Source organism: Lepidochelys olivacea (genome assembly GCF_965140295.1).
Source record: "Lepidochelys olivacea isolate rLepOli2 genome assembly, chromosome: 1".
NCBI lineage: Eukaryota > Metazoa > Chordata > Testudines > Cheloniidae > Lepidochelys > Lepidochelys olivacea.
Window position 1 is genome coordinate 160,483,593 of NC_140411.1, and position 25,565 is coordinate 160,509,157.

Here is a 25,565-nt window from a genome sequence, read left to right on the forward strand (position 1 = left end):
GTCTGCGGCATGCACCTCACAGGAGGGACATCTCTGTTACCCATCTGCACGAACGACACCACGGCAGCCCATCGCCGCGCACTTCGCCGCCCCTCCGAAGCCCCCCCCCTGTCCCGCCCCGTCCCGTCCCGCTCCCCCATTTCCTACCCTGTCACCCCAAGCGCCTGGGAGGCTGCGGCTCCTGGCTGGGCTGGCGATGCGCCCGTGGGTTTGCAAAGGCAGGGCGCTGGCGGGGGCTGCGGCGCCTTTAAGGACGAAGGAGCCGGTGGCTGTGAGGGGGCGCAGGCGGGGAAGGGCCGGGGAAGGGGCGGCAGCGGCCACCGGCTCCAGGTTGAAGCGGGGGCGGAGCGGCTCGGCGCGCGGGGCTCTGGTCCTGCCCAGCGCCCGCCCCGCCCCGCCCCGCCCGCCGGAGAGGCCGCGGCGCCATGCGACGGCGGTGCCCGCCCGGCCCGGCCCTTGCAAGGCTCCCGGCCCCGCGCGGCCTGGGCTGGGCAGCGCGCAGAGGACGCAGCGGCGCAGGCTGCCGGCCAGGGGCCCCTGGGCCTCAGCGGGGCGCGGGACCCTAGTGGCCCCTGCGGGCGTGGCCGACGCGGGCCGGGCCTGGCGGCCGTTTCCCTCCGCTCGGGGCTGCGGGGCGGGGTCTTCCCGGCTTGCGCTGCCCGGGCGCGCCCTCGGGCCGGACTTTGCGCCAGCCAGCCAGCGCCGGCCGCTGCACTGCGAAGGGCGAGCCGCGTCCCCGCCGCGGCGCGGGGCTCTCAGCGGGCGGGCTGCGGTCGCGCGGGAGAAGCAAATGCCTTGAGCGTCTCTCCCCCGGCGCGGCGCGGGGCGGGACCCTGGCACGGGGAGCCCGTACGGGCGGAGAGAGGGGCAGCTGGCCGGTTCCGTGCAGTCATGGCTTGGCCGGCGTATTGGGTGGACGAGATGCAGTGGTTTGCCCTGGTCACTCTGTTTGTGGCTGCCCTGGTCACTCTGGCCATCTACCTGGTGCAATATGCTCTGGTGGCTCTGCGGAACAGCCGGAGGAAACCGCCGTCGTCGGATGAACTTCTGCAGGGAAATGACACCCTGTTGGCCTGGGTGCTGTCTCTGAACAGCTGGAGGACCCAGTGGCAGAAAGCTTGGATAACAGCCCTGAATGCAGAAGCCAAAGTGAGAGGGGTAAGTGGCCGTCTATACTGGGGGGAAAAAATAATCGTGAAAATCTTGCACTGAAAACGACGTGGCGATCGTCTGTGATACCATAATGTGGGCACCTGCACTTATTGCAAGTATGTGTTCCTTGAGATCGCATGGTTTTGAATGGAGATCTGTTTCCCCAGTCCTGTTTCATGGGACTGTAACCCTGTTGATTAATTTCAAATCGAAGTGAACCTGGTGAAAAGGGAGTGGGGAAATGGCTTTATAACTCTTATTCCAAAAGGATCCTATATGTAGACTTTCAAATACTGTTGTGGCTTTTGTTTCTGCATTTTTGTGTAGGTTAAAGTCCTGGAGAGTAATTTTGAAAACCGAGCCTCAGATTTTTAAGATTACAGTGTAAGGACATTATCAAGTTATTTTTCCCTTCCAAATGTTGACGTTTTACAATACTCACTGTTCCTCATAGTTGCCTTCTGGAAGCTTTAAACTAAAATCTCTTTCTTCCCACTTCCTACCAAATCAGTACGATTCCTTCCACTTTATTAAACTGTCATTCCATTAAAAAGGCAAATCTATTTTGGTAAATACATACGAATTTGAAAATGCAAGAGCCAAATTTTGCTTTCCATTACATCTGTACAAATCAGGAGTATAAAGCATCAGTGAACTGGATGTACGCTGGTGTAACTGAAAGTAGAATCTGACCCAAAGGCTTACATCTCCCCTGCAGAGCACTCTTGTGGTTGCAGAGTCTGCCACGAAAGCTAAATAAGTGTTGTCTATCCCAATAACATGCTAGAACTTCACCAGACTCTGGTTTTATTCTTATGTTTGCTAACCATGAATCAAGTCTTTTTGGGACTATGAAAAACGCTAACTGTAGAAACATTTGTTAATAAAACATATATAACGTTTACCTGATTTGATTATGTTGCAGTGAATGTCATTATTTGACTCCTGCTTTGCCCTGCCCACTATTTACCATGTTTGCCAAAACAAGAAGTAAATATATGTATGGGGACACTTATTCAGAATATCTTTACCAGTGAAATCTAGAAATTTTCCTGTTCTAGCCACTATTTCCTTTAAAAAAAATATATAGAAGGGAGATGGCTAGAAGTGCAGGAGAGAGGGTGTTGCTGACCTCTCAACCAATCAAGATAGACTCTGCATATGCAACTGATAACATTGTCCTGTACCTCTGAGGTAAATAGTAGAAACTGCCTGACTTGTCGTGACTCTAATGTCAATCATGAGCCAAAAGAAAAGGAGTACTTGTGGCACCTTAGAGACTAACAAATTTATTTGAGCATAATCATGAGCCAGACTTTTTTCCCCCTGTATAGAACTCTCAAAACTGGTCAATTCCAGCCCCTCTCATTTATGGTTTTTGAACACATTTCAGATTTTTGATGTTTACTTCTGTTTAACTTATTTTTGTTTGTCTGGCAGATCTCAGTCTTGTAGAGTGGAGCAGAATAGAGTAAAATAAGATAATGTTCAACCTTGTGTCAGTCATGCAACTTATGTTTGGATTTTATGTAAAACTTAAAAAAAATTGTCTGAATTGGCATGCACAATATTTGACCTACCTTTCTAGTCCCAGTATCTTTGTGTAAAGGACGTAAAACTTTATATATAGTATTAAAAAACAAAACTCTGGATCTGAAGGGAGGGTGCAAGGGTAGGTCGGCCCACAACAACCTACTGTAATTTCCTGGACCGAAATTGAAACTTTGCTGTGTCAATGGAAATACCCAATTCTAACCATCTGGGAAATGTTATGTTTCCGAGAGTAGATTTTTATGTGTATTTTTCAGCACCATCTCCTCAAGCCAGTGTTCTTTTGTTAGCAATCTATTATTTCTAAGCAACCCGTATGTGTGTATGAAATTTAAAATTCTCCAGGCATTATTGTAAATGGGGAAGGTTGATTGGAAATACCTTTGATTGTCCTCTTAAAATACCAGTGATGTGTGAGGAAATTATGGGTGTTATGATAAAGGATGAAGGACAGAGTTCGGCAAAAATAAATGTTTTAAGAATTGTAATGAATTGGGGACAGGTTCCAGGAGACAGAAATTAACATCACTCTGTAGGCAGACAGATACAGAAAACAACATTCTCTCTCTCACTCACACCCCCTCCCCAAAAGAGCCTCTGTAGCCTTTTCTTTTGATGAATTCGCTGCCTGACACTGCAATATGTTGTTACTCCCTCAGCTAGGTTCCCAAACGCTCAGAACAATGTCAGCATCACAACACTAATGAAATTCCTCCATGTGTACTCTTTTTTATACCAAAGCAAAACTTAACCTGGGCAGTCTGTTAATGCAGCAGCAGCAGCCAATGAGCACACACAGCATGAGTAAAATGTAATTACTGTTGTTTCTGAAAACATGACTTCACAAAGCAGTGGATTTTAGGGATCTCTCTCTCCCCCTCTTTGTGTGTGTTACGTTTACATCATATTCTTCCTAGGTTCTGGTCAGTTTTGTAGGCGTGGGGTGTTTTTTATTTTTAATACTTTGCAGAAATATTGTTGTGTGTTTAAAGATCTTTCAAACGATTGTTTGAAAGATCTCTTCATTTTGGGATAGATCATGCAGCCAGCCGTATAACGTGCTGTAGAATAGTATTCGTGTTATTAGGCTGAATCCTGAAAACAGTTGTTACTATTATTTTTAAATATTTATATTATGGTAGGTGTGAGAGAACCTTACTCATGAGAGTAGCTTCATTGAATTCAGTAGAACTACCTGCAATATGCTGAGTGCCCTCACCTCCCATTGCTGTCAAGATGAGTCAGGATCAGGCCTTATGAGAGTGAAATTCAGCACAAGTTTTCCAGGACGTTCCTTGCATTATGTAGTGGAGCATAGTGGATAAGATTAAAAATCCCTGCAATTTTATATATGAAAACTCACACTATCTGATGGTTTCAAAAACTTTAATGACAGTGTCTCTATTATTTTCAAGTGAAAATAATTTAATTAAAACGTGTTACTTGTTTCGTAGGATTCATTGTTGCTTACATTTGAAGAAGACACAACTCCTCAGCCACTGGAGCTAGCAGTTAGACGGGTTGTAAGTGTTGTAAAGTCAGCCCAAGAGAAGGTAAACTTTGTTTTCTCTTAATAGATTAAAATCGTTACTCCTTTTTAAAATACTAAGCTTGGCAATGGACTTTCTGAGTTATGGACTGTTGTAAACCCTGTGCATGCTTATATGAGCCAATTATAAGTTTCAGAGTGTGTTTCAGGGCTGCTAGCAATTGACCACAAAACTGAGCTGCTTCTTAGTTTTATGCATCTGTCAAGGTCACATGGCCAAATGTTGTTTTCCCATTATTTCCCCCTCTCATTACTGTTAGTCTGCTTAGGGTGGGGAAGGAAAGGAACATTCTGGAGAATAAAGTACTTCTAACCGTCTCTTACTCACTTCTGTTTTGTTGATTAAAAGTTTTACTTAACTGCAACCAGATAAGAATAGGGCAAGTAGGTACAAAGTCTAAAGGTGAAATCTTGGCCCCGTTGAATTCAATGGGAATTTTGTCCTGGTCTTTAATGGGTCCGGAAAGTCACCCTAAGTAGGTATTAAGTGAGAACTAGCATATGAACACTTTTTTTTTTTTTTTTCCTTAAGGAAGCACACAACATTAAAACAAGACCGAATGTGGCCATTGGAATATGCACATTCTTTCCATGAGATGCACAAGCACAACTCTACTGACTTCAGTGGAAGTTGCATGGGGTGGCATAATTTGGACAAAATTGTAGAGGCTAATGACTAAGTTTTCAAATTTAAGTGCCTACAGTTAGGTCCCTGACACAAAATGGCCTGATTCTCACAGGTACTAAGCACCCACTCTCTTATTAATTCTCTGTTCCTATTAGTCCTGTGAACTATGCACATATGTCAGAGTAGTCTAGCTTTAGGTTCCCCGATTGTAGGTTTGTTTTTGTTTGTTTGTTTGTTTTTTAATAACAAACTCTTAGTTGAGTGGAAGGGAAGGGCCTAGATCATTTGATATGGCAGAGCTGCATTCAGAGTAAGACCTGAGTGTTTGTACACCCCTAATCCTGAGGCTAGCTGATGACTGAGCCAGTCCACAAAGTAAGTTAGGGGAGTCTTAACTCCCAGGATGTCAAGATGCCCTCCAACATCTCCTTTTTCTCCAGCAGTTGGGGCTAGGATGCTATAATGTTGTTGTTATGTTGGCTTCACATTAGATTCCCCAACGCAGGGGGAATCCTATAGAGGCTGGATCTGCCAGTATTATGACTGCTTTGGGCCACCACTGGATCAGATCCTTTGCTATTTAAAGTTAAGGTTGCCATGTCAACTGAAATGTGGCCCCCTTGTACAAATGAAGTATATTACTGTGTATGTGTTAACATGGACTTTAAAATGTGTATGTCTAACAGAATGTCATTGACTTGCACTAATGCCTGGGAGACCCATTACAAGTTTCTGACTTTAAAAATTAGCAAGCAAGAACAAATAGTGCATTGCAAAATGTATACCTCCTCACTTCCTCTGACAACTGTAGTCTAATTTCAAATACTTAAGATACATCATAATATTTTTAGTATTACGCTCTGCTGTTAATACTTTGAGAACTGGGGGCAGGTGTGTGTGTCTGAGAGAGAGATGATTAGTAGGGATCTACTGTAGTAGATGGCCTTACATTTCATGTGATCTTCAATGCCTAAGCAAAACAGGGTGAGCAAGGCCCTGTCTGTACTAGGGAAAACTGCTGTGCTGGGTGACTCACTTACAACATGGTAGTATTCCCAAGAGGTTAAAATCTGCTTTGGTCTTGCCTGTGTAGATGGGACCAAGACTTACAGAATCATGCTGTGGTGTTGGACCTCACCGATGATGTAGCATGATTTATGTAGCATGATTTAGAAACCTAGGTTGAAATAGGTTTACCTATATGGATAGGACTAGGGGTAGCAAGAAAACAACAATTGCATTTTGCAAAAAGGTTTGAAGTTTCAACATTTGTTTTTTGTTCTGCATCAGAACCAAAGTGAGACCTTTTTTAAACTTTTAAATCAAGATTGATGTTCTTTTCTAAGAGATGTTTTAGTGCAAGCAGGAATTAATTCAACCAGGGAAGCTCTGTGGCCTGTTTTATACAGGAGGTCAGACTAGATGATTATGGTAGACCCTTCTGGCCTTAATCTCTGAATCTATATAAATATTTTTTTGTGGAACAAACATAAGATGGAGATTGGGGGATTTTGGGGAGGGGGAGGGAGAACCAGCCAGACCAGAAAAATCAATAGCCTGGTGATTAGGGCACTCCCCTGGGATGTACCTGCTCTAGAACCTGGGTCTCCCATATCCCATTTAGGCATTCATCTGGGTCTCTTGCATTTCCCTCCTTTTCTCCTTCTCCTCCTTCTCTTCCCCCCACCCCCCAAAAATACCCCAAACGAAAACATCCTGGATCTAAAAACCTTTCTGATGGAAGCTTAGTTGAGACTGATAAGTTTTGGTGTTGACAGATCTACATTTTCCAGTGAGAAACATTTTGGCGAAAAAGTCAGCTACAGATAAGACTGGGTTGAATGCTGTCTTAATCATATAGGCAGGTTTTTATGGAAATGACTTCAACCTTATCTATGAATTTCTTTACTCTTCTTGTCTTAAGACACACCCTGCATGAAATTCAAATATCTTTTGCCTCTATGCACAATAATTGTAAATTAAAGAAGGAGCCCTTTGATAGGTACTTTCTCTCCCTTTTTAAAGGCACAGGTTTTTTTTTTCTAGCAAACTCTGGTAGTTTCCTTGTAGGACATTAATTGAAAATCCAAAGAGCATTGATAGTAAATCCATGGAGAAATAAGTAGCTCTTTTGTATTGTTCTGTTCTTGGAACTGGTCTGTCCATACAAATACATTAAATTAGAATGGGAAATTCTATAATACATAACTGAAACGTTTTTTTAGGCCCTGTCCACATTGCAACTTTCAACTTGAGTTTGTAACTAGTTATTAGCATCGGTGGTTCTAAATTTGGTGTGTGACCAGGCCCCACGTTATCAACGCTGTGGCAGCCAAGAGTATTTTGCCAGAGGAATGTCTGGCACATGGCTGTCTTCTTGTGCCAAACTGGTTGCCCTTATATTTATGATGGTATTAAAAGATCATCCAGAGGCCTCAGCCAAGGATCTGGGCTCCATTATGCCATGTGCTTTACAAACCTAATTTAAAAAAAACCAAAACCAATCCCTTCCTCAGAGCTCACAACTAGGATTGTGACAACTCAACAGTGGATGCAACAGAGGAATTAGAGTGAAAGGACAAAATGACAGTAAAGTAAATACATGTATGTATAATATTATGCATAAACACACTCAACACAAAAAAGAACCCCATGGTTTCTCCTCTGTGTGATTAGTCCTCCTTCCTCTCAGCTCTCTCTGCAGTAGGACATACCTGAGTGCATTAGTACATATGATGCTGGTTCTACTCTGTGAACAAGTCTACCAGGGCACTATATCTCCTACTGAGCTATTAGTGGATATCTGGCCAGAATGTTGTTGTTTTTTATTTTTGCAGTAGATCTCAGAGATCCCACTTAGGATAGGGGCCCCATTATGCCAGGCACTGTGCAAACCTAACCCAACACACTTTGTTCCTTCCTTGAAGAGTTAAAATCTAAGAAATGGGTGCATTTTCCAGGAAGCAAACATGTGGGCAAACATGGTTGTAATGGCAGAAAAATGGCTGTGTGGATGCAGACTGAACCATGTGACTTGTTGCAAGTTAAGGTGACGAAGGCTCTAACCAGTTACAAAATCAATTAAAAAATATAGTTTGGACAGGGCCTAAATGTATAGAATGAAGTGATTTTTTTTTTTTTTTTTTTTTAAGAAATACTTGCATTGCTTTGCTTTGCTTGGTCAGCATTTCCATCACCTGTTTCCAGAAGGCTTTTTGCTTGGCAGTAAAAGTTTTGTGGTTTGCTTTTGGTTTTTTTCCTCTTGTCTGGAACTTGGCACATAAGGATTTGGCCTAGGCAAGAGCAAGTTTTGAAATCTATTTAGTTGGTTATAAGCTACAACCAAAAGTCTCCCTCCTTTTCCTCCTTGACATTGCCTGCTTGACATATTCTTCATACCCTAAAAATTCCGCCGGGGGTGAGGGGGAGAGGAAGTGGTTTAGAGAAAGGAAAGCTTCATTTAGTGGGCTAATCAGCCATGTGATTTTTTTCAGCTGGGCTTTGCAGCCTGCCCTTGAGGGCCTTATTCAGCTACTCTGCCATTGCAACTGTGCCACTTCAGTGCTTCTGTAGGTTGCCTGGGAGAGTTGAGCAATGTTGCCAAGAGCTGGTGGCATAGGGTAGCACCATTGTAGGGGTTGGAGACTTTCAATCCCTTTTGGAGCTGACGAAGAGAGATAAGGAGCAGGTAAAGACCAGTAATGCAAAAGACAATCCGTTAGTTTTAAAACACACTTGAGGTGTTTCAGATTCATCCCATCTTCTTACTCTGAACTCCTGAGGAGAGACTCCAGATTACTGGCAGGAAAGAAACATGATCTGTGATTCACACTGCTTATTGAAGGTCACTGCCTAATAAGGTTAACCCAGGCATGTCCTTGGATGAGGTCTCTGATTTTTGTATTTCTGAGATCTGGCTGGATGAAACCGACCAGGGGTATTCTATCTGCTTCCCAAGATCCATAAACCTGGGAATTCTGGACGCCCCCATCATCTCAGACATTGGCACTCAGCCAGACAATCCTGCTGTCAATGTAGACTTTCTCCTCAGGCCCTACGCTACCAGCACTTCCAGCTATCTTCGAGACAAAACTGACTTCCTGAGGAAACTACAATCCATCGGTGTCTAGAAAACACCCTCCTGGCCACTATGGATGTAGAAGCCCTCTACACCAACATTCCACACAAAGATGGCCTACAAGCCATCAGGAACAGTATCCCTGATAATGTCACAGCAAACCTGGTGGCTGACCTTTGTGACTTTGTCCTCACCCACAACTATTTCACATTTGGGGACAATGTATACCTTCAAATCAGCGGCACTGCTATGGGTACCCGCATGGCCCCACAGTATGCTAACGTTTTTATGGCTGACTTAGAACAACGCTTCCTCAGCTCTCATGCCCTAATGCCCCTACTCTACTTGCGCTATATTGATGACATCTTCATCATCTGGACCCATGGAAAAGAAGCCCTTGAGGAATTCCACCATGATTTCAACAATTTCCATCCCACCATCAACTTCAGCCTAGACCAATCCACACAAGCGGTCCATTTCCTGGACACTACTGTACTAATAAGCGATGGTCACATAAACACCACCCTATACCGGAAACCTCCTGACCTCTGTTCCTACCTACATGTCTCCAGCTGTCACCCTGACCACACCACATAATCCATTGTCTACAGCCAATCTCTAAAATACAACCACATTTGGTCCAACCCCTCAGACAGAGACAAACACCTACCAGATCTCTATCAAGCATTCTTACAACTACAATACCCACCTGCTGAAGTGAAAAAACAGATTGACAGAGCCAGAAGAGTACCCAGAAATCACCTACTACAGGACAGGCCCAATAAAGAAAATAACAGAACACCACTAGCCGTCACCTTCAGCCCCCAACTAAAACCTCTCCAGTGCATCATCAAAGATTTTACAATCTATCTTGAAAAATGATCCCTCACTCTCACAGATCGTGGGAGACAGCCCCCCAACCTGAAGCAAATACTCACCAGCAACCACACAACAAAAACACTAACCCAGGAACCTATCCTTGCAACAATGCCAACTCTGTCCACATATTTATTCAAGTGACACCACCATAGTGTCTAATCACATTAGCCATGCCATCAGGGGCTCGTTCACCTGCACATCTACCAGTGTGAGATATGCCATCATGTGCCTTGTACATTGCCCCTCTGCCATGTACATTGGCTAAACTGGACAGTCTCTATGCAAAAGAATAAATGGACACAAATCTGACATCAGGAATCATAACATTCAAAAACCGGTAGGAGAACATTTCAGCCTCTCTGGCCACTCAGTAAAAGATTTAAGGGTGACAATTTTGCAACAGAAAAGCTTCAAAAACAGACTCCAACGAGAAACTGCTGAGCTTGAATTAATATGCAAAGTAGATGTCATTAACTTGGGTTTAAATAGAGACTGGGCATGGCTGGGTCATTATACATATTGAATCTATTTCCTTAAGTTAAGTATTCTCACACCTTCTTGTCACCCGTCTAAATGGGCCATCTCAATTATCACTACGAAAGTTTTTTTTTCTCCTGCTAATAATAGCTCCTCTTAACTAATTAGCCTCTCTGTTTGTATGGTAACTTCCAACTTGTGTGTGTGTATATATATGTGTAAAAAATCTTACTATATGTTCCCTTCTATGCATCCGATGAAGTGGGCTGTAGCCCATGAAAGGTTATGCTCAAATACATTTGTTAGTCTCTAAGGTTTTGCCACAAGTACTCCTGTTCCTTTTGCGGATACAGACTAACACGGCTGCTACTCTGAAACTTCTAGGCTCATGTTAACCTGGAGGCTTTCTATTAGGTTCTTAATTGAGCATAAGTTTGGAGAGATTGTATGGCTGTTTTGGTTACATCTGAATCTAATAAATCTCCCTCAGCTCCAAAGCTTGATTAAATAGTGTGTTAATCTAGAGTGTAACAGTCCTGAGTTGGTGTAAAAACTGGCATTGGTATATAGATTACTTGCTGCACAGAAGAATCCCTGGTGGAGCTGACTGATTTTTCGCTCTGTGATAGTATTACACCAGTCAGTATTGATTGAACAAAGTTGTGTAAATTTCCACGGAGACTGTGATTCCTCTGAATTATCTTAGGCTCTCTTGTCTACCGTGAGACTGTCCCAGGTGTCTTCTGCCTCTACTAGTACAGTTGGGCCATGCGCAGAATCCTTGGGCTAGGATTTCTGATGGTGAGGAGTGGAGATCAAATCCCTGCAGTGAATTGGTTTCTCATTTTGAGTGTGGGAAGCACTTTCTTTAGAGTGAAGAATCTATTTTTAATCGTTAACCTTCTGTGACTTAAAGAAGTGATCAGTTTGACAACTTAGACTAGATGCTCTTCAATCAACATGGCACTGAAGCTTGGTAGGACTTTATATTCCATGGTCTGACTATTGATAGTACGGCCCTAAACCCCTCTACCCCACACTTTGTCCTCACAGGTTTCCATGATAGAAGACTTTTGCATGTGAGAGGGAAGATGGCTAGAATTCCAGTCATGGGTCTTGTGCCAAATCTGATATGGTTATAGCATAAACAGTCTTGAAAACCCTATGTTGTGGGTGCGTAAGAACCAAAGAAAGGCTTATTTTCTTTTGCCAAAATATCCACAAAGTCCTGATCAACAGAACTGTTTTGGGCAGTGAACAGCCTGATTAATTTGTGTTGTCCTTAATCAGTAAGGTTGACTATGCCACGCTCTGGGGTGTCTTCTAATTATTTTGCCAACAACCTTGCTCTGATCCAGACTAAAATCTGCCTCTGGAATAGCAGAGGTGGGCCTGAGTTAGAAGGGGGAGACAAATGCAGAGACTTCTCTGCTTGTTTGTCTGTTTGTGTCATTCAGTAAGCTGCTAGGTGAGCTCTGGGTTATTAGCTGTGAGTTGGATTCTCCCTGGCAAAGGTCAGCTGGGAATGTTTGGATACACCTTTCTTTGAGAGGGCATCCCTTGCATTGAGGATGTGTGGTGGGGCAGCTGCCCCACACAGGGAGAAGAAGGGGTTAAAAGCAGCACCAGGGAGGCTGCGCAGAAACCACTAATCAGGAAAAGGCTTATTGAGCCCACCAATAGGAAGGAAGGAAGGCTTGCTGGAGCAGCCAATCAGGGCTGGCGGGGGCCATATATAAAGGGCAGCTCAGCAGAGCAGAAAGGAGTTTCTCCCTGGAAGGCAAGGGGGGAGGACTGGCTGGCTGCCTGAAGAAGTGCCATAGATAGAGCAGTGCTGGGCAGGGGCAGCAGAGTGTGAGGGTGAGCCGCTGGCTGACCACTGCCAGGCTGGGGCCTAGCAATAAGGGCTGAGAGGGTGCTAGGGCTACGGGGGAAGTGGCCCAGGGAAAATAGGCAGCAGGTTGGAGGAGGGCAGTAGATGGCTGCTGACTATAGGGTCCCTGGGTCGGGACCCAGAGTAGCGGGCGGGCCTGGTTCACTTGCCAATGAGAAGAGCGTCCGGTATCCAGATTGCAGTTTGCCCCTGAGGCAAGGGGCTGGACCTTGGTCTGCAGTTGGCCACTGAGGCATGTGGTGGGACTAAGGACTGCCGGTCCCCCGGAAGTGGGGAGATACAGCCGGAGGATTGTGCCCAAAAGAGGACGCTATGGTGCAGGGAGCAACGTGGGTCCAAAGAGTGGAGACAGCAGTGACTGCAGGCATGATCCCACTAGCTGAAGGCAGACCATGGAGAGCGAATACCCAGGAGGGCCAGCAGGAGGCGCCACGGTTGAGAGTCCCACCCTGTTACAGGATGACAAAAGCCTTGTAGGCATTAACCCCTTGGAAAGCCTCAAGCATTTATAACCAAAGCATAGTTCTACTCCTGTGAATCTCCTGGATGTCTCCCTTTTCTCACCAGTCAGATGCTAAGACAATTTTAAGAAAAGAAGTAAGTTCTCTACATTGAAAGTTTTAGGCTGAGAATACATATTAGCAAGTTTTAAGGGTAAAAATGGTTTGTATGGTCCCTGATGAGATGAAACTGTTGTGGATGAAGAAGAGAGTCCTGTCTTTCTCCGGTCACTACTCTGGGGGCAGAGTTAAGATAGTTTGGGTACCTAAGAATAAATTGGTATACCTTCAAACACTGGTTTATTGTAAATTTAACCTTAACTTTAATTTTCTGGCTTTCCAGTGGTGTGTTTTTTCTTATAAGGATTTTTATTCCTAAATTACTGATATGCCCTCAACCTTCATTAAGCTATTTATCTGGGAATAAAATTGTGTTATATAGTAGCACCTGTTTCTTTTCTTTCAAAGAAAAGGCCAGCCAATGTTATCGCTGCACTGAGAGTTTTAATAAATACGTATAGCCAGCCATCTTTAAAAACCCTAAATATATTGCTACTGGGAAGATAAGAATTTACCACTTAAAAATCCATTTCATTATGGGCTATGACCCACTCGTTTAGAGGGGGTAGGAAGAAAAGAATGTCGGAGGAGTGGGAAACATTTAGAACAATGTGTGAAGAGTGTGAGTTTATATAGTACCAGTACATAACAAGTGAATTTAATTGAAATAAAACAAAAATATGAACTAAAATAACCCTAAACCTCTTTATTTTATTTATTTAACTGCATGTTGCCACTTCTTCAAGGAGAAAAGAGTAGCTGAAATTTTATAGCTCTCTAGAGAGGTAGGAGGGAGCAAACAGAAACTGAGGCACAAGTTCCCCTACTAATTTAGCTATCTGGAGAGCCTGAGGGAAAAGTTGAAATCAGAATGAGAGATAAAATTTCTGTGAATAGTGAAAGGGAAAACTTAAAATAGTTTAGACACTCTTATTTATATAGACACATTCTCCTTAAAATAGTGTCTAAACTTGTTGAATTAAAACTACAAATCTGCAAATATTCGTCTGTGATGGAGCTTGAAATTAACAGTTTTGTTTTTTTGTTTGTTTACTTATTAGTTTGTGGCTCAGAACCACTGTTGTTGATTACAACTCAGGGGATAAGAGAAGAAGATTTGTTAGCTGAAAAGAACCAGAGCTAGAAGATAAGAACACTGTTTAATGTGTAAATTCACCATTCAAATACTGGCTATTTTAGCTTTAATTCCATTGAGACAAGGTACAGAATGAAAAGATGGAGCACCCATTCCAGGGGGTGTAGAACTAAGCAGGCCTGACTTTCACATTTTAGGATAAAGGAAACAGTTTTATTACCTGTGTAGGTAACTGTATACACATTAGACCTCCTAGAAGGAATGACCTTTTATAAAGAAATTTCTCAGTCTTTGAAAGAAGTGTTATGATGTTTCTGTTTGAAGCAGAATGAAACCAAGGACTTCTGGGCTGAGTCTGAGAGAGATAAGCAAATTGAGTGTATTTGTTTATTTGGCTTGCTGTTTATTTTAAACTGTTTTTTTAATTTATTTTTATTATGGAGTTGTGCTAGTGACCCTATGGACTATATAACCAACTGTTGAAATAGGTAATGAAAATAAGAATTGTAAATCAATTCTCAAGAAAACAGACTTTTTTTGGAGCTTGGGGGAAAGACAGGGAAATGGTCACACTCATTACCACTACAAAAGTTATTTTTCCTCCCTTGGTATCCTACTGTTAATTGAATTGTCTCATTAGACTGACCTCACACTTAGGCACCTCCCACCTTTTCATGTATTTATACCTGCTCCTGTATTTTCCACTCCATGCATCTGATGAAGTGGGTTCTAGCCCACGAAAGCTTATGCCCAGATAAATGTGTTAGTCTCTAAGGTGCCACAAAGACTCCTTGTTGTTTCTCCTCTTAAGAATATTTTTGAGGTGGTGGAAAGGGACTGTAGGGGAAATATTGGTTGGACTTTACTCATGGTTAAGGCTAGGCCTTAATGGATTGGCCCTGAGGCCATTAATAATAGAAATGTAGGGCTGGAAGGGAAATTTGAGAGGTTATCTAGTCCAGCCCCCTGCCCTGAGGCAGGACTAAGTATACCTAGACCAGCGTTTTCTCCAATGCAGCCACCATGGTCACGGGTGGCCAGCAGGAGAATTTTCTGTGCCCACAATAGCCGCCTGGGCAGAGATGGAGGGTAGGGTTGACATCCCTCTAGGATTGTCCTGGAGTCTTCAGGAATTAAAGATTAATATTTAATTAAATAGTATGTCATGAGATGAAACCTCCAGGAATACATCCAGCCAGAATTGGCAACCCTAGTGGAGGGAGGCAAAGCAGTGGTCCGTCCCTGCAGCACCCAGCTGTTGCTCCTGGCTGCCTTGGTGTTTGCTGGCACCGCCAGCAGGGGATCAGCACACTGCACCACGCAACCTCCCAGAGGCTCCAGGCAGCGCCTCTGCAGACACATGGGGGTCCAGTGTGTGCGCCCATCAAGCTTTGGGCTTCAGGGCCTGGGCTCTGGCTCTGGGCTTTAGCCTGGGGCGATGGAGCTTGGGCTTGGAAAAATTGTCAGAGCGGCCACCAGCAAGGGTTGCTGGCCACACTCTGAGGTCACCAAAAAATTGTTCTGAGAACCCCTGAATCTAGGCCATCCCTGACATGTATTTTTTCTAATCTGTTCTTAAAAATCTCCAATGATGGGATTCAGTTACCTCCATTGGAAACCTTTTCCAGTGCTTAATTACCCTTACAGTTAGAAAGTATTTTCCTAATATCTAATTAAATCAAAGTAAACAATCAATTTGTAAGCATCTTGGGATGTGAATTGGGACAGAATGTATTTATTTATTTAGGCCTTGCCTTGTGTGCAGGAGTTGCACCAGTTTGTCTTAAACTTTGTTTTTAAACCTGTTCCTGTCCTTTCCATGATTTGATCTATGGAGCCCTCGAGATGAAGTGCATCAAAGGAGAGACTGATGTTTAGAGCCCTGCATGGATACAAAATTTGTATTCGCATCCGATCTGCAAAAATGATCCATGGCTATCCACAGCCGTGGATACGGATACCTGTGGATATAAAGCAGATATCTGTGGATTTCCAGGGCTATTCTGATGTTGGTTAAGACATTAAGAGCTGTCATGTTTTCTCTCCCACATTCTTCCAGAGGATACATTGATTTACTTTAAAAACTTAAGCTCTGATTGCAGAGCAGATGAGTAGGTAACAAATTCTATTTGTGTGCTTTAATAGTATACTTAAAATGTTCCTATGAAACAAATCCTGAATCAGAAATTGATGACTTCATGCTGAAATTGAAATTGATGACTTCATGCTGAGTTAGTGTACTTGCTAATTATAAGAGCGTGACTGTGATGTCTATACACTTAAGATTGCTGATGTGATTCTACCTCCTTAGTGAATTATTTTCTTTATCTGGGGCTCCTCTGTGTTGTGAAACGTGTACTGCAAGTTATTTGAATGTAGAAAGTCAATTCCTGAACCAAATTGGCTTTGGGGAGGAGGCAGGATGAGATTTTGCATTTATAGGTATATAAATAAAGTTACTGTTCATAAAAGCAAATGGACTGGCTACCTTGGGTTAAGCAGCAAGATGTATTGCAGGCAGGCAGGCACTGCACAAGCTTTGTCTTTTGAATATTCACCCCAAACTCTACCAATGCACTTCAGTACTAAATTTCAACACCTTTTCTGGTTCAACCAAAGATCTCTTAAGTCAAGGAGGCTAATTATGCCAAATTATATGATGGCTTTTTGTTTTGTTCGCAAACAGGGAAACTAGGATGATGGAACAAAATTCATCTTTGTGATAGCAGCGTGCCAAAATGACACGTTGCTTTTGTGGAATTTCACAAAAGTGACTTCATTATTTTATTCGGACCATTTTGTGACCCAGAAATCTTAATGTCTTGTGAAACTTTCACAAGATGGCTAGTTTTACATCAAAATATGAAAAAATGGAGTCCCATCATGTTTTGATGGGAAAATGTGATCTTTGAGTAAAATTTTTTTTTTTTTTTTTTTTTTAAGTTTGTGGGTGTGGAGGATGTTTGACAGTCAAGGAATTTACTTGGAGCGTTTGATTGTGTCAAAACCTCCAATTTTCGAGAAAGGTAGTGGCTGTAAATGCTTTAAACTACAGTCAGGATTTGAACTTTGGTCTCCAGAAACGAAAGTCTAGTGTCCTTGTCTCCTGCATTTTTGAACTTCGTAATTTTTCTAACTGATCAAGGTAGAAAGTTCCTTGAATGAAAAATTGATTTATTTTATTTATTCCCCACTAGGTGGTTTCTTGTAATGTAGTGGGAGACTCCATTCAATTTATTGTTCATGTGTCACATACTTCACCTACTACCACAGAATGTCAGTCGTACAGTGTGAAACTGTCTCCACTTCACTTACAGGTAACCTTTTTTTTAATGATATCCCTTGCTAAATATTATATTCAGATCCAAAAAGACTAATTGGACCAATTTTTTTACATATACTGTAGTCAAACTGAAAGATTGTTTTAACTTTTGAACCTCATAGTTACAAAATGCTTAAATATTTGTTAGCGCAGTCCACAAAAGTTGTTGTTGTTGTTTTTAAGGTACTTTTGTCCCAATTCTTTGTATAATTAAAACTAAATATTTGTGAAGACAATTCAAATAAATAATATTGCATTTATAATTGTGGACCATGAAAATATTTTTTTTTAAATGAGTCTGACTTTTATCAGTGCCCTAGGCCAGTGATTCTCAACCAGGGGTCTGGCCACAAGCAGGTTTCAGGGCCAGCATTAGTTTCACTGGGGCCCAAGGCAGAAAGCCAAAGCCATACCACATGGGGCTGAAGCCAAAGCCTGCGCAACGTAGTTTCGCAGAGGCATCTGTGTCATGGGGCCCCAGGCAATTGCCGTGCTTGGTACCCCTTAATGCCAGCCCTGTCTTTTATATGTAGAAAACCAGTTGTTGTGGCACAGGTGGGCCATGGAGGTTTTTATCGTATGTTGGGCAGCAGGGGCTCGGGGGGTGGGGGGGGGAATGGAGACCCCCTCGCCTAGGCTATACTCACAGGATACGCTAAAAGGTGAAATAATTTCTTATGTTCTTCTTAGACCACCTATCATCTGAGATTTATGAAATTAAATGCTGGTATCACTCTGACTTCAGTGATACTGCACTTGTTTACAGCAGTGATGAGCTTCGTCCCGTGCTTCTCTTAAAAGATATTCACAAGTCTGCAGGTGACAAAAACTAACCTCTGTCATTTCAACAGCTGGAACTCTATCTGAAAGAGAAAGGAGAAGACATTGAAGTTGTGTGGTCCTTCCTTAATGCTCCCGAAACTAATATTAAAATCCAGCCAACAGCAGTGCAGGAGGTCAGTCAGTAAGTTTTTTATTTTTATTTGTTTGTCTGTCTTAACCAGTCCTCTAAAACAAAACTAAAGGACATATTTTGACTCCCCTCTTAAGCACAGTAGCATCCCACATGGATACTAAAATGTTAAATCTAGGTTAAGGTAGAGTTGACCAGTTTTGTGAGAGAAATCTTTTGTTGGGTCATTGGTTTAATCCAAATCTTAAAGGATGAAAAAAATTCCTGCTTCTTAAATTATTTCTCAAAGCATTTTTGGACATCTGTAATAAGTGTCCCAGTCCAAAATAATTTTTTAAGTCACTGTTTGGATCACTTGCATTAGTATTAGAAGAGGACGACCTTTAGTCATTTGTCAAGTTGACTCTGAAATGTTTGGCGGTGGCAGGGTAGGGACTAAGCATCTTAAGGGTTTCCATAGTGCTAAGCACTTGACTTGTGCTTTCTGGTTTGCATATGTTATCTTTCAAGTTACAAATGAATTTTCTCATTATTTGGGACCTTCCTCTCTTCACTCCGCTTTGTATTTATCAGATTAGAGAAATTGTACCTTAACAATGAGAAATGGTTCTCTTTTGTGCCCTGCACTCTAAAGTGTGTAGTGTTTTTTCCCCGTTTTAAAAAGTTGACTTCAGTGCATGTTAGAGCTTCTACTGATGAGTTGTATTGACTGAATGATGACCTGAGGGCAGGGGGAGCGGGGGCTATTTAATTTTATTATCATGGATATACAACTAAACGTATTAAAAACTGATGTATAACAAATCATTCTTCAGAACACTTTAAAAAAACCCAACAGATTTATTTTGCATGTGTGGCAGCCTAAATGACCTTAATCACTGGGAATGTCGACTAATATCCATGTATTAAACAGTCACTAAGTACTTATTGACAGGTCATAATGTCTCTGAAACAGTGTGCCTGTTGCATTAAAAACTCTGCTTTTTGAAAAGTGCTTGACTGTGGATTTACAAGTGTAGTTACATTGCATTGGGTGTTGTACAGGCTCTTAAAAAGAGCCTGTAAGATCTAAGTAACTAAAGGCTTCATTCTCTTTTTAACATTAATGGGACCTGAGTATGCATCTTACAGTTCTAGAGCTGAAAACCCCTAAAATACTGACATTTGTAAATGAACTACAATTTGGAAATTGTTTCGGCTCCTTCATTTAAATGACATTTTCCCCTGTTCCTTATTTTTTTTAAGTAAATACTTTTACATGCAAAAATAATAATAATCCTCACTTAAAGAACTTATCTTCACAGTGCTGCACACACACGTCAGTTAAACTGGATGAAATAAAAAGATTCCAGTTTACACTGACAAAAGCTGGATCACTCTGAATCACACTTGGCACGCTGTACTTGGCTGACTCTTAGTGTTGCGGCTGATATGGCCTTGCATAGAAACTGCACTACCCGGTCACAAAAATAATATTTTACAGTTGGGAACGACAGTTCTAGCATATTCTAAAAATGACGTGTTAAAGGTTCTTCAAGTAACTTATTCAGATGTAGTCTTAATGTTTTTTGGTTTTGTTTTTTTAATGTGTCCTGTGTTGAATTCCAAAAAGAGGGTTGAATGTAAACGTTTACAATTGAAGATGGGGCACAGATAATGGAGTTCAAGTTTTTTCAAACATTATATTCTACTTGAAGCCAACAAGGAAGTGGAATATAACTTTTGAAAAAACTTTTATATAAACCTAATTCCCTCACCATCCCAAATGTCCATGACATTGGGTATCCGTCTTTCCAAGCCTTTACATTTGGAACTAAATTTGGGTGAGTGGAGGCTTTTTGTTTTAAGTGAACTGCTTCACACATGGACATGAAAGCATCAGGCTAAATGTCAATGAGTATCAGGCCAATTATAACAATTGGCATAACTTAGTTCATAGCAAACTTAGAGCTGGTTGAAAATTTGAAAAATTCCAACCAACATTTTCCATCAGACTAAATTTTCATTGATAGTGGGCAGTGAGCAGGGGTGGGGGGAACACCCAAAAAGAGGGGGGGGGGTGTTTTTTGGGGGGAGGAGAATGGAGGTGGTTCAAGCAGGTATAACACAGGTTTGTTATCTATGCACTTACCAAATTGATAAGGTGACACTGCCAAAGTGGGCACTGGAAGTTTAATTGTAGCAGTCTTTTGGGGTATTTTTTAAAATATTGGATCACAACAACATGCAACTTATAGAAATATGGCCCCTTAAGTAGGTTACAAGAGAGAAGCTGCAGTACAACATGAGAAAAATAAGGTTGAAGGGTGGAGCGTGCTTTATATGAACAATATCTATAGATCTTCGAAAAGAAAAGGAGGACTTGTGGCACCTTAGAGGCTAACAAATTTATCTGAGCATAAGCTTTCGTGAGCTACAGCTCACTTCATCGGATGCATCTAAATTTGTTCGTCTCTAAGGTGCCACAAGTCCTCCTTTTCTTTTTGCGGATACAGACTAACACGGCTGCTACTCTGAAACCTATACATCTTCAGAGTGTGGCATCATAAAGCGGGTAGTGAAACAAGATTTATATACATTGCAGATTGGGATTGTTCAAACACACCTAATACTACCCCTCCACAAGTTGGTCCCTTCTTGACCACTGACTTTAAATTTATTAGGCCTGTGGTGAAGATTTGGTTGTCACTTGCACCAGCGCAGGAATATCGCATTAACTTGTGCTAGTTCTAAAACACAGTGTAGGTTTGCAAAATGAAGTGGTCAATCCTGTGATATGCTGAGCATTCTTGGCTCGCATCAAAGTTGTTGAGAGCTGATGGAGCTCAGTCAGAATGTTTCAGGAGACGCTCATCATCTGCCAGGATTAGGCCTTTCGTCCCCATTGTGATGATCATCTTGAGTTGCGCTAGTGAGTTGTTGGGATATTTCTGCCAGGAATGCAGCTAAATAACTTGGCTTCTGCAACAGGACCTGGTTAATATCCATTTTTTGGTCTCTATCTTGTTGCCAGAGAATGTGAGTCCTCCGGTTGCGTACAAAATGGCTGTGCATTCCCACCTGACCACAGCACACATCAAGATACTCTTTCCATCTTACTGTAAGAATCCGGAGACATGAATGTTTCATATAAGACTCCGTAAATTGGCTCCATTCCTTTAAAAGTTATGGTCTGTAACAGTATAATCTTTCTAAATGAGATGTCAGTTTGAGACACTCCTCTATATATTTTCATCTGTAGGTATTCTCTGTCATGTAGGTCTATGCAGTGTCTCCATCTCTGTACATTAAAAATTGAACCTCTTCTAGATTCTCCCTGGACCACTTCCAGTGCTCTTGAATTTCCTAATTGCTGTCTATGTGCAATAATTTAATTAAATATCCTCTCAATTCCAACTGTTGAAGAAAACTGAAGCATAGAATAGCATGCTGCCACTGATTGATTATAGCTAAAAGTAAACCTCCTTTATCAGATCACTGGCAAGCAAACAGTTACTGCATTGATGCGCTTTATAAGTAACTTTAAAGCTACCATGTATAAGCAAAATTTTGCAATGCATTTTGATGCCTGTAATATAAAGGACAGAGCATAAATGAATGCTGCAATGAACTATAAATATCTGGAAAGCATTTCTTGGCTGGCAAGAGGGGATGGGAATGATAGCTTAAGTTTCCTGACTGGAGCTACATGAACAATCATACAGGACTATTTTAGGCATGGTTGAGGTTTGGGCTTAAGGAGTACCATAATGATCATTGTGTGCTGAATGGAAGTTACCAAATTTCAGCTAGTTGAAGTCAGCATATTCCATAGGAGTCAAAGGTACTAGACTGATGATCTGACCTGCTGTCTCTATGTACTGTATTGCTATCCTGGTGTTGCCGAGGTGGTAAAAGAGCTTTAACAGCATAACAAATATGTATGAAATCATGACACAGGTTCTTTTTGAGGTGAGTAATGACTCTACTCTTTCCATTTCTCTTTCAGAACTGCATGATATTATAATGCATATATTGTGAATGTGGGTTTTTTGTTTTTAATAACTAAGATCAAGTGACTATTTGTCTGACATTTCCGTATGTCTGGCTATTGGCGCTAGACCTGCTGTCATTCTTACATTTGCTTTATGACATAGTGGTAGACTGTACAGTCAGCTGTCCAGTGAATTTCTGCATTAATGTATGTTCTCCTGATTAATTAGAAGCATGATTCTTTTTTTCTCTCCTACTAGGGCCAGATGGCTGAGACATGTGCAATATCTGAGCCGTTCAGAGATGTTTTCCAGAATCTAATTAGTTCAGTTTCACCATCTGTAATCTTGAGTACAAAACCTACAGATATAATAAAGGAGGTACAGGTAAGTCTTGAATGCATTTAAATAATTTTTTCAACCTGCTTTCTGTTAATATTAATATGTCTGGTTAGAGGACACTCATGATCCCGTGAATGAACTGCAAGGCTAATAATGTGCTATTTGATCAGAAACCATAGGGAAACACTTTAAAATACATAGCCTCGGGTACAGGAGGATTTGACCTTAGAATTCCTAGGTGACTACTTTGTTGCTAATGCTGCCCTGTAATTTTGAATATCAAATGACTTTTACCATGTTGATCTGTGTGAGCATACAATGTATTCCATATTTTATATAGATGATTCCTTATGTCTTGTTTCCTTTTCACAGAATATACAAAACATAAGAACTCTCCCCCAGGGCACCAGCCCTCCGAAACCTCCCAGAGTTCATGAGCTAAAACTGCTAGTGAAGAACATTGTAGCCACACTGACTGATCACAGTGCTGCAGGTAAAACAAAAGCTAAAGCCGACAGATATTCTGCTTCAAAGCTGTAAGGAGGGTGACTCTAAACCTGTAGTGGTCATACTTTCAGACACAACAAAATACAATGAATGGATCAGATAACTCCTCCTTCTGATCTGCTGCCTCTGTGGCACTGGTGGGCCTTCTTCCTCTCTGTCCTCTCCACTTCCAAGAACCTGTAGGTGGGGTGGAATAACTGATTTATTTTAATTTGAATAATTAAAAGACTCATGCACAAAGCTAGGTGTCCTGGCATGTAATACTGTAACAAAACAAAACCCCAGAAGCACTACTTAATTATTCCAAAAAGTAATCCTGCCAAGCTCCTTTCCATCCTGCCATTATTGTTGGAAGCGGATCCTCAGCCCTCCCCCAAAACCCCATGGAGCAGATTCCTTTGCAGCTTGCCCAGGTCACCAGTTTTGGGCTATTTCAAACCAAGAGGGGTTATGCACTGTGCACATCATGACACTCTCGTTCTACGCCCCCAGAAAACTACGGTCAATAAACTGGTTTGTAGCACTGCTAGGTACCATGAAGCACCTTGCAATTAAGGGGGGCGAGGCGTTCTAAGGCAGCAGAAGATGAAGTCATTGATAAGATGGCTATAATGGAGTTGCACTGCCAAGGAGCAGAGGGCTCTGCTGCCAGTGTGAAGGCATAGGATTTCTCTAGAGATGGCCCTGTCCTTTGGCAAGAGATGCACAGTCCTCAGGGTGGTGTGGGAAGAGGCGGACATAGAATACAGTACACTGGTTGTGTTCAGTTCTGTGTGTATGTGAGGTGGGGGTGATCATTCTGTTAGGGGCGTTGAGGGAACTCTAAAGGAAACCTCCTTAGAGTCCTTTTTCCTCAGTCAGGGCCCCTCACCTGCAAGTCCGTTGGTGGGAAGGGGTTGGATATGGCCCAATATGAATTGTTATGTCCAGAGATTTCCAAGAAAGTATGGTCTGAAACGTCACATTTGGGGGAGAGGAGAGGCAACAAAAGGAAGTAAAACTCCTTGAAATACCCTTGTTGTACTGTCACTTCTTAATACAACTTTCCACTTTAAATCATTTGGAAGCTCTGCTTAACAACGGATGACTCAACATAAGCCCTCTGAACATAGATGTTCTAATCCAACTCACAGTATTTTCTATCTGGTTGAATATTACTTGGTATGACACTGGTTTAGCTGTGCTCTGAGTAATTTGTTAACACTAGAACCCTCCATGAGACGTTTATTCAGGGCAGGGATACTTTATTGAAGAAAGATCTACTTTTTTCCAAAAAAACAGTCATTGGGGCACATGGAGCGTGAAGCCAAGCAGGAGGTCACTGCCCACTAAAGCAAGTTGTGCTGCTTATGTTTGGGGCGTAGGCTTTCGACCTGTCTTTTAAGCGTCTAAGCTTCTTCATGATCAAGCCCACCTGCTTCATTGCTCCAGGCCTAGAGCACCAACTAAACTTTTCAGAAGTGGGGGAGGTTTAGGTTGGATATTAGGAAAAACTTTTTCACTAGGAGGGTGGTGAAGCACTGGAATGGGTTACCTAGGGAGGTGGTGGAATCTCCTTCCTTAGAGGTTTTTAAGGTCAGGCTTGACAAAGCCCTGGCTGGGATGATTTAGTGGGGGATTGGTCCTGCTTTGAGCAGGGGGTTGGACTAGACGACCTCCTGAGGTCCCTTCCAACCCTGATATGCTATGATTCTAAGTGTCTGATCAGTGACCTTTGGGTGCCTCAATTTTATGTGTGCCCAACTTGAGGCCTTTCAAAAGGGTGTTTGGTTTTTTTAATGTAGATTTTCCTCCCCTCCTCCCCCCAGTATGGGTGATAGGAACTTTCTGAAAATCTTTTAACATGCCTCAGTCTGAGCATCCAGAATTGCTAGTTACTTAACAAACAAACGGATGCCCCTTTTGAAGTGCTTCAGGTTGGGTGCAGTCTTGGTCTCTATGACTTTTGTAGTGTAAATAGGCCAGAATTCAACAGTCATTAAACCCTGTGCTTGGGTTTGGCTCGCTGCTGTGACTGGGGTGATTCCTTAGCACTGCCAGGCTTAGGGATTTTTTTTTTCTTAAGCGACAGTTATTGGATCATAGTTTTTCGCCATTTGTGGGCAGGTCTAAGCTGAGTCTAACCGTGTTGTTGGAGCCCTCTGTAGCATGATTGATTAACCAGCATAGTTGGTTTCTTTGCCTATGTTTCTACATAGGCTAAAACATGAATTTTTAACCTGTCCATAATAGGGTTTTGCCACATTAATATGCCTGTATGAGTTTGTATAGTGAGTTCTAGCTGGTAAATAACCAATGTTTACAATTACTTTGCTAGTAGGCTCTATATGTGTTTTTATGTAGGTCTTTTGTGTGTATGGGGTTCAGGTAACACACATCTTAGATTGATCTAATATAGCAAATTTTGTGTGTGTGTGTAATTTTTTTTATATATATAACTTTGTCTATTTCTGTGCACAAACCTCAGTGCAGATTTGTATATGTTCTTGCCTGTTGTCCTTCTCCAGAGCCCCAAATATGAAAAATAGTGACTTCTGACATTGTAAAATTTACTCTCTTTTTTTTAATGTGGTTTTTAGAAGCTATAAATAATACCACCTGTTCCTACTTGGAATAATAGTAAAATTATTCACTTTTTTTACCTTC

At 42.0% G+C, this 25,565-nt stretch overlaps 1 protein-coding gene across 1 annotated transcript in view; it reads left to right on the plus strand.

The window, feature by feature from the left end:
- The first annotated feature begins 410 nt into the window (after positions 1-410).
- C2CD2 (C2 calcium dependent domain containing 2) overlaps positions 411-25,565 on the plus strand; it is a 53,413-nt gene continuing 28,258 nt past the window's right edge. The window contains exons 1-6 of the mRNA XM_084638740.1: positions 411-1,158; positions 4,158-4,256; positions 17,062-17,181; positions 18,038-18,142; positions 22,332-22,457; positions 22,785-22,905. Of these exons, the coding sequence (XP_084494866.1) occupies positions 892-1,158; positions 4,158-4,256; positions 17,062-17,181; positions 18,038-18,142; positions 22,332-22,457; positions 22,785-22,905 (838 nt within the window). The 5' untranslated portion in view covers positions 411-891. The remainder of the gene's footprint in view (positions 1,159-4,157; positions 4,257-17,061; positions 17,182-18,037; positions 18,143-22,331; positions 22,458-22,784; positions 22,906-25,565) is intronic.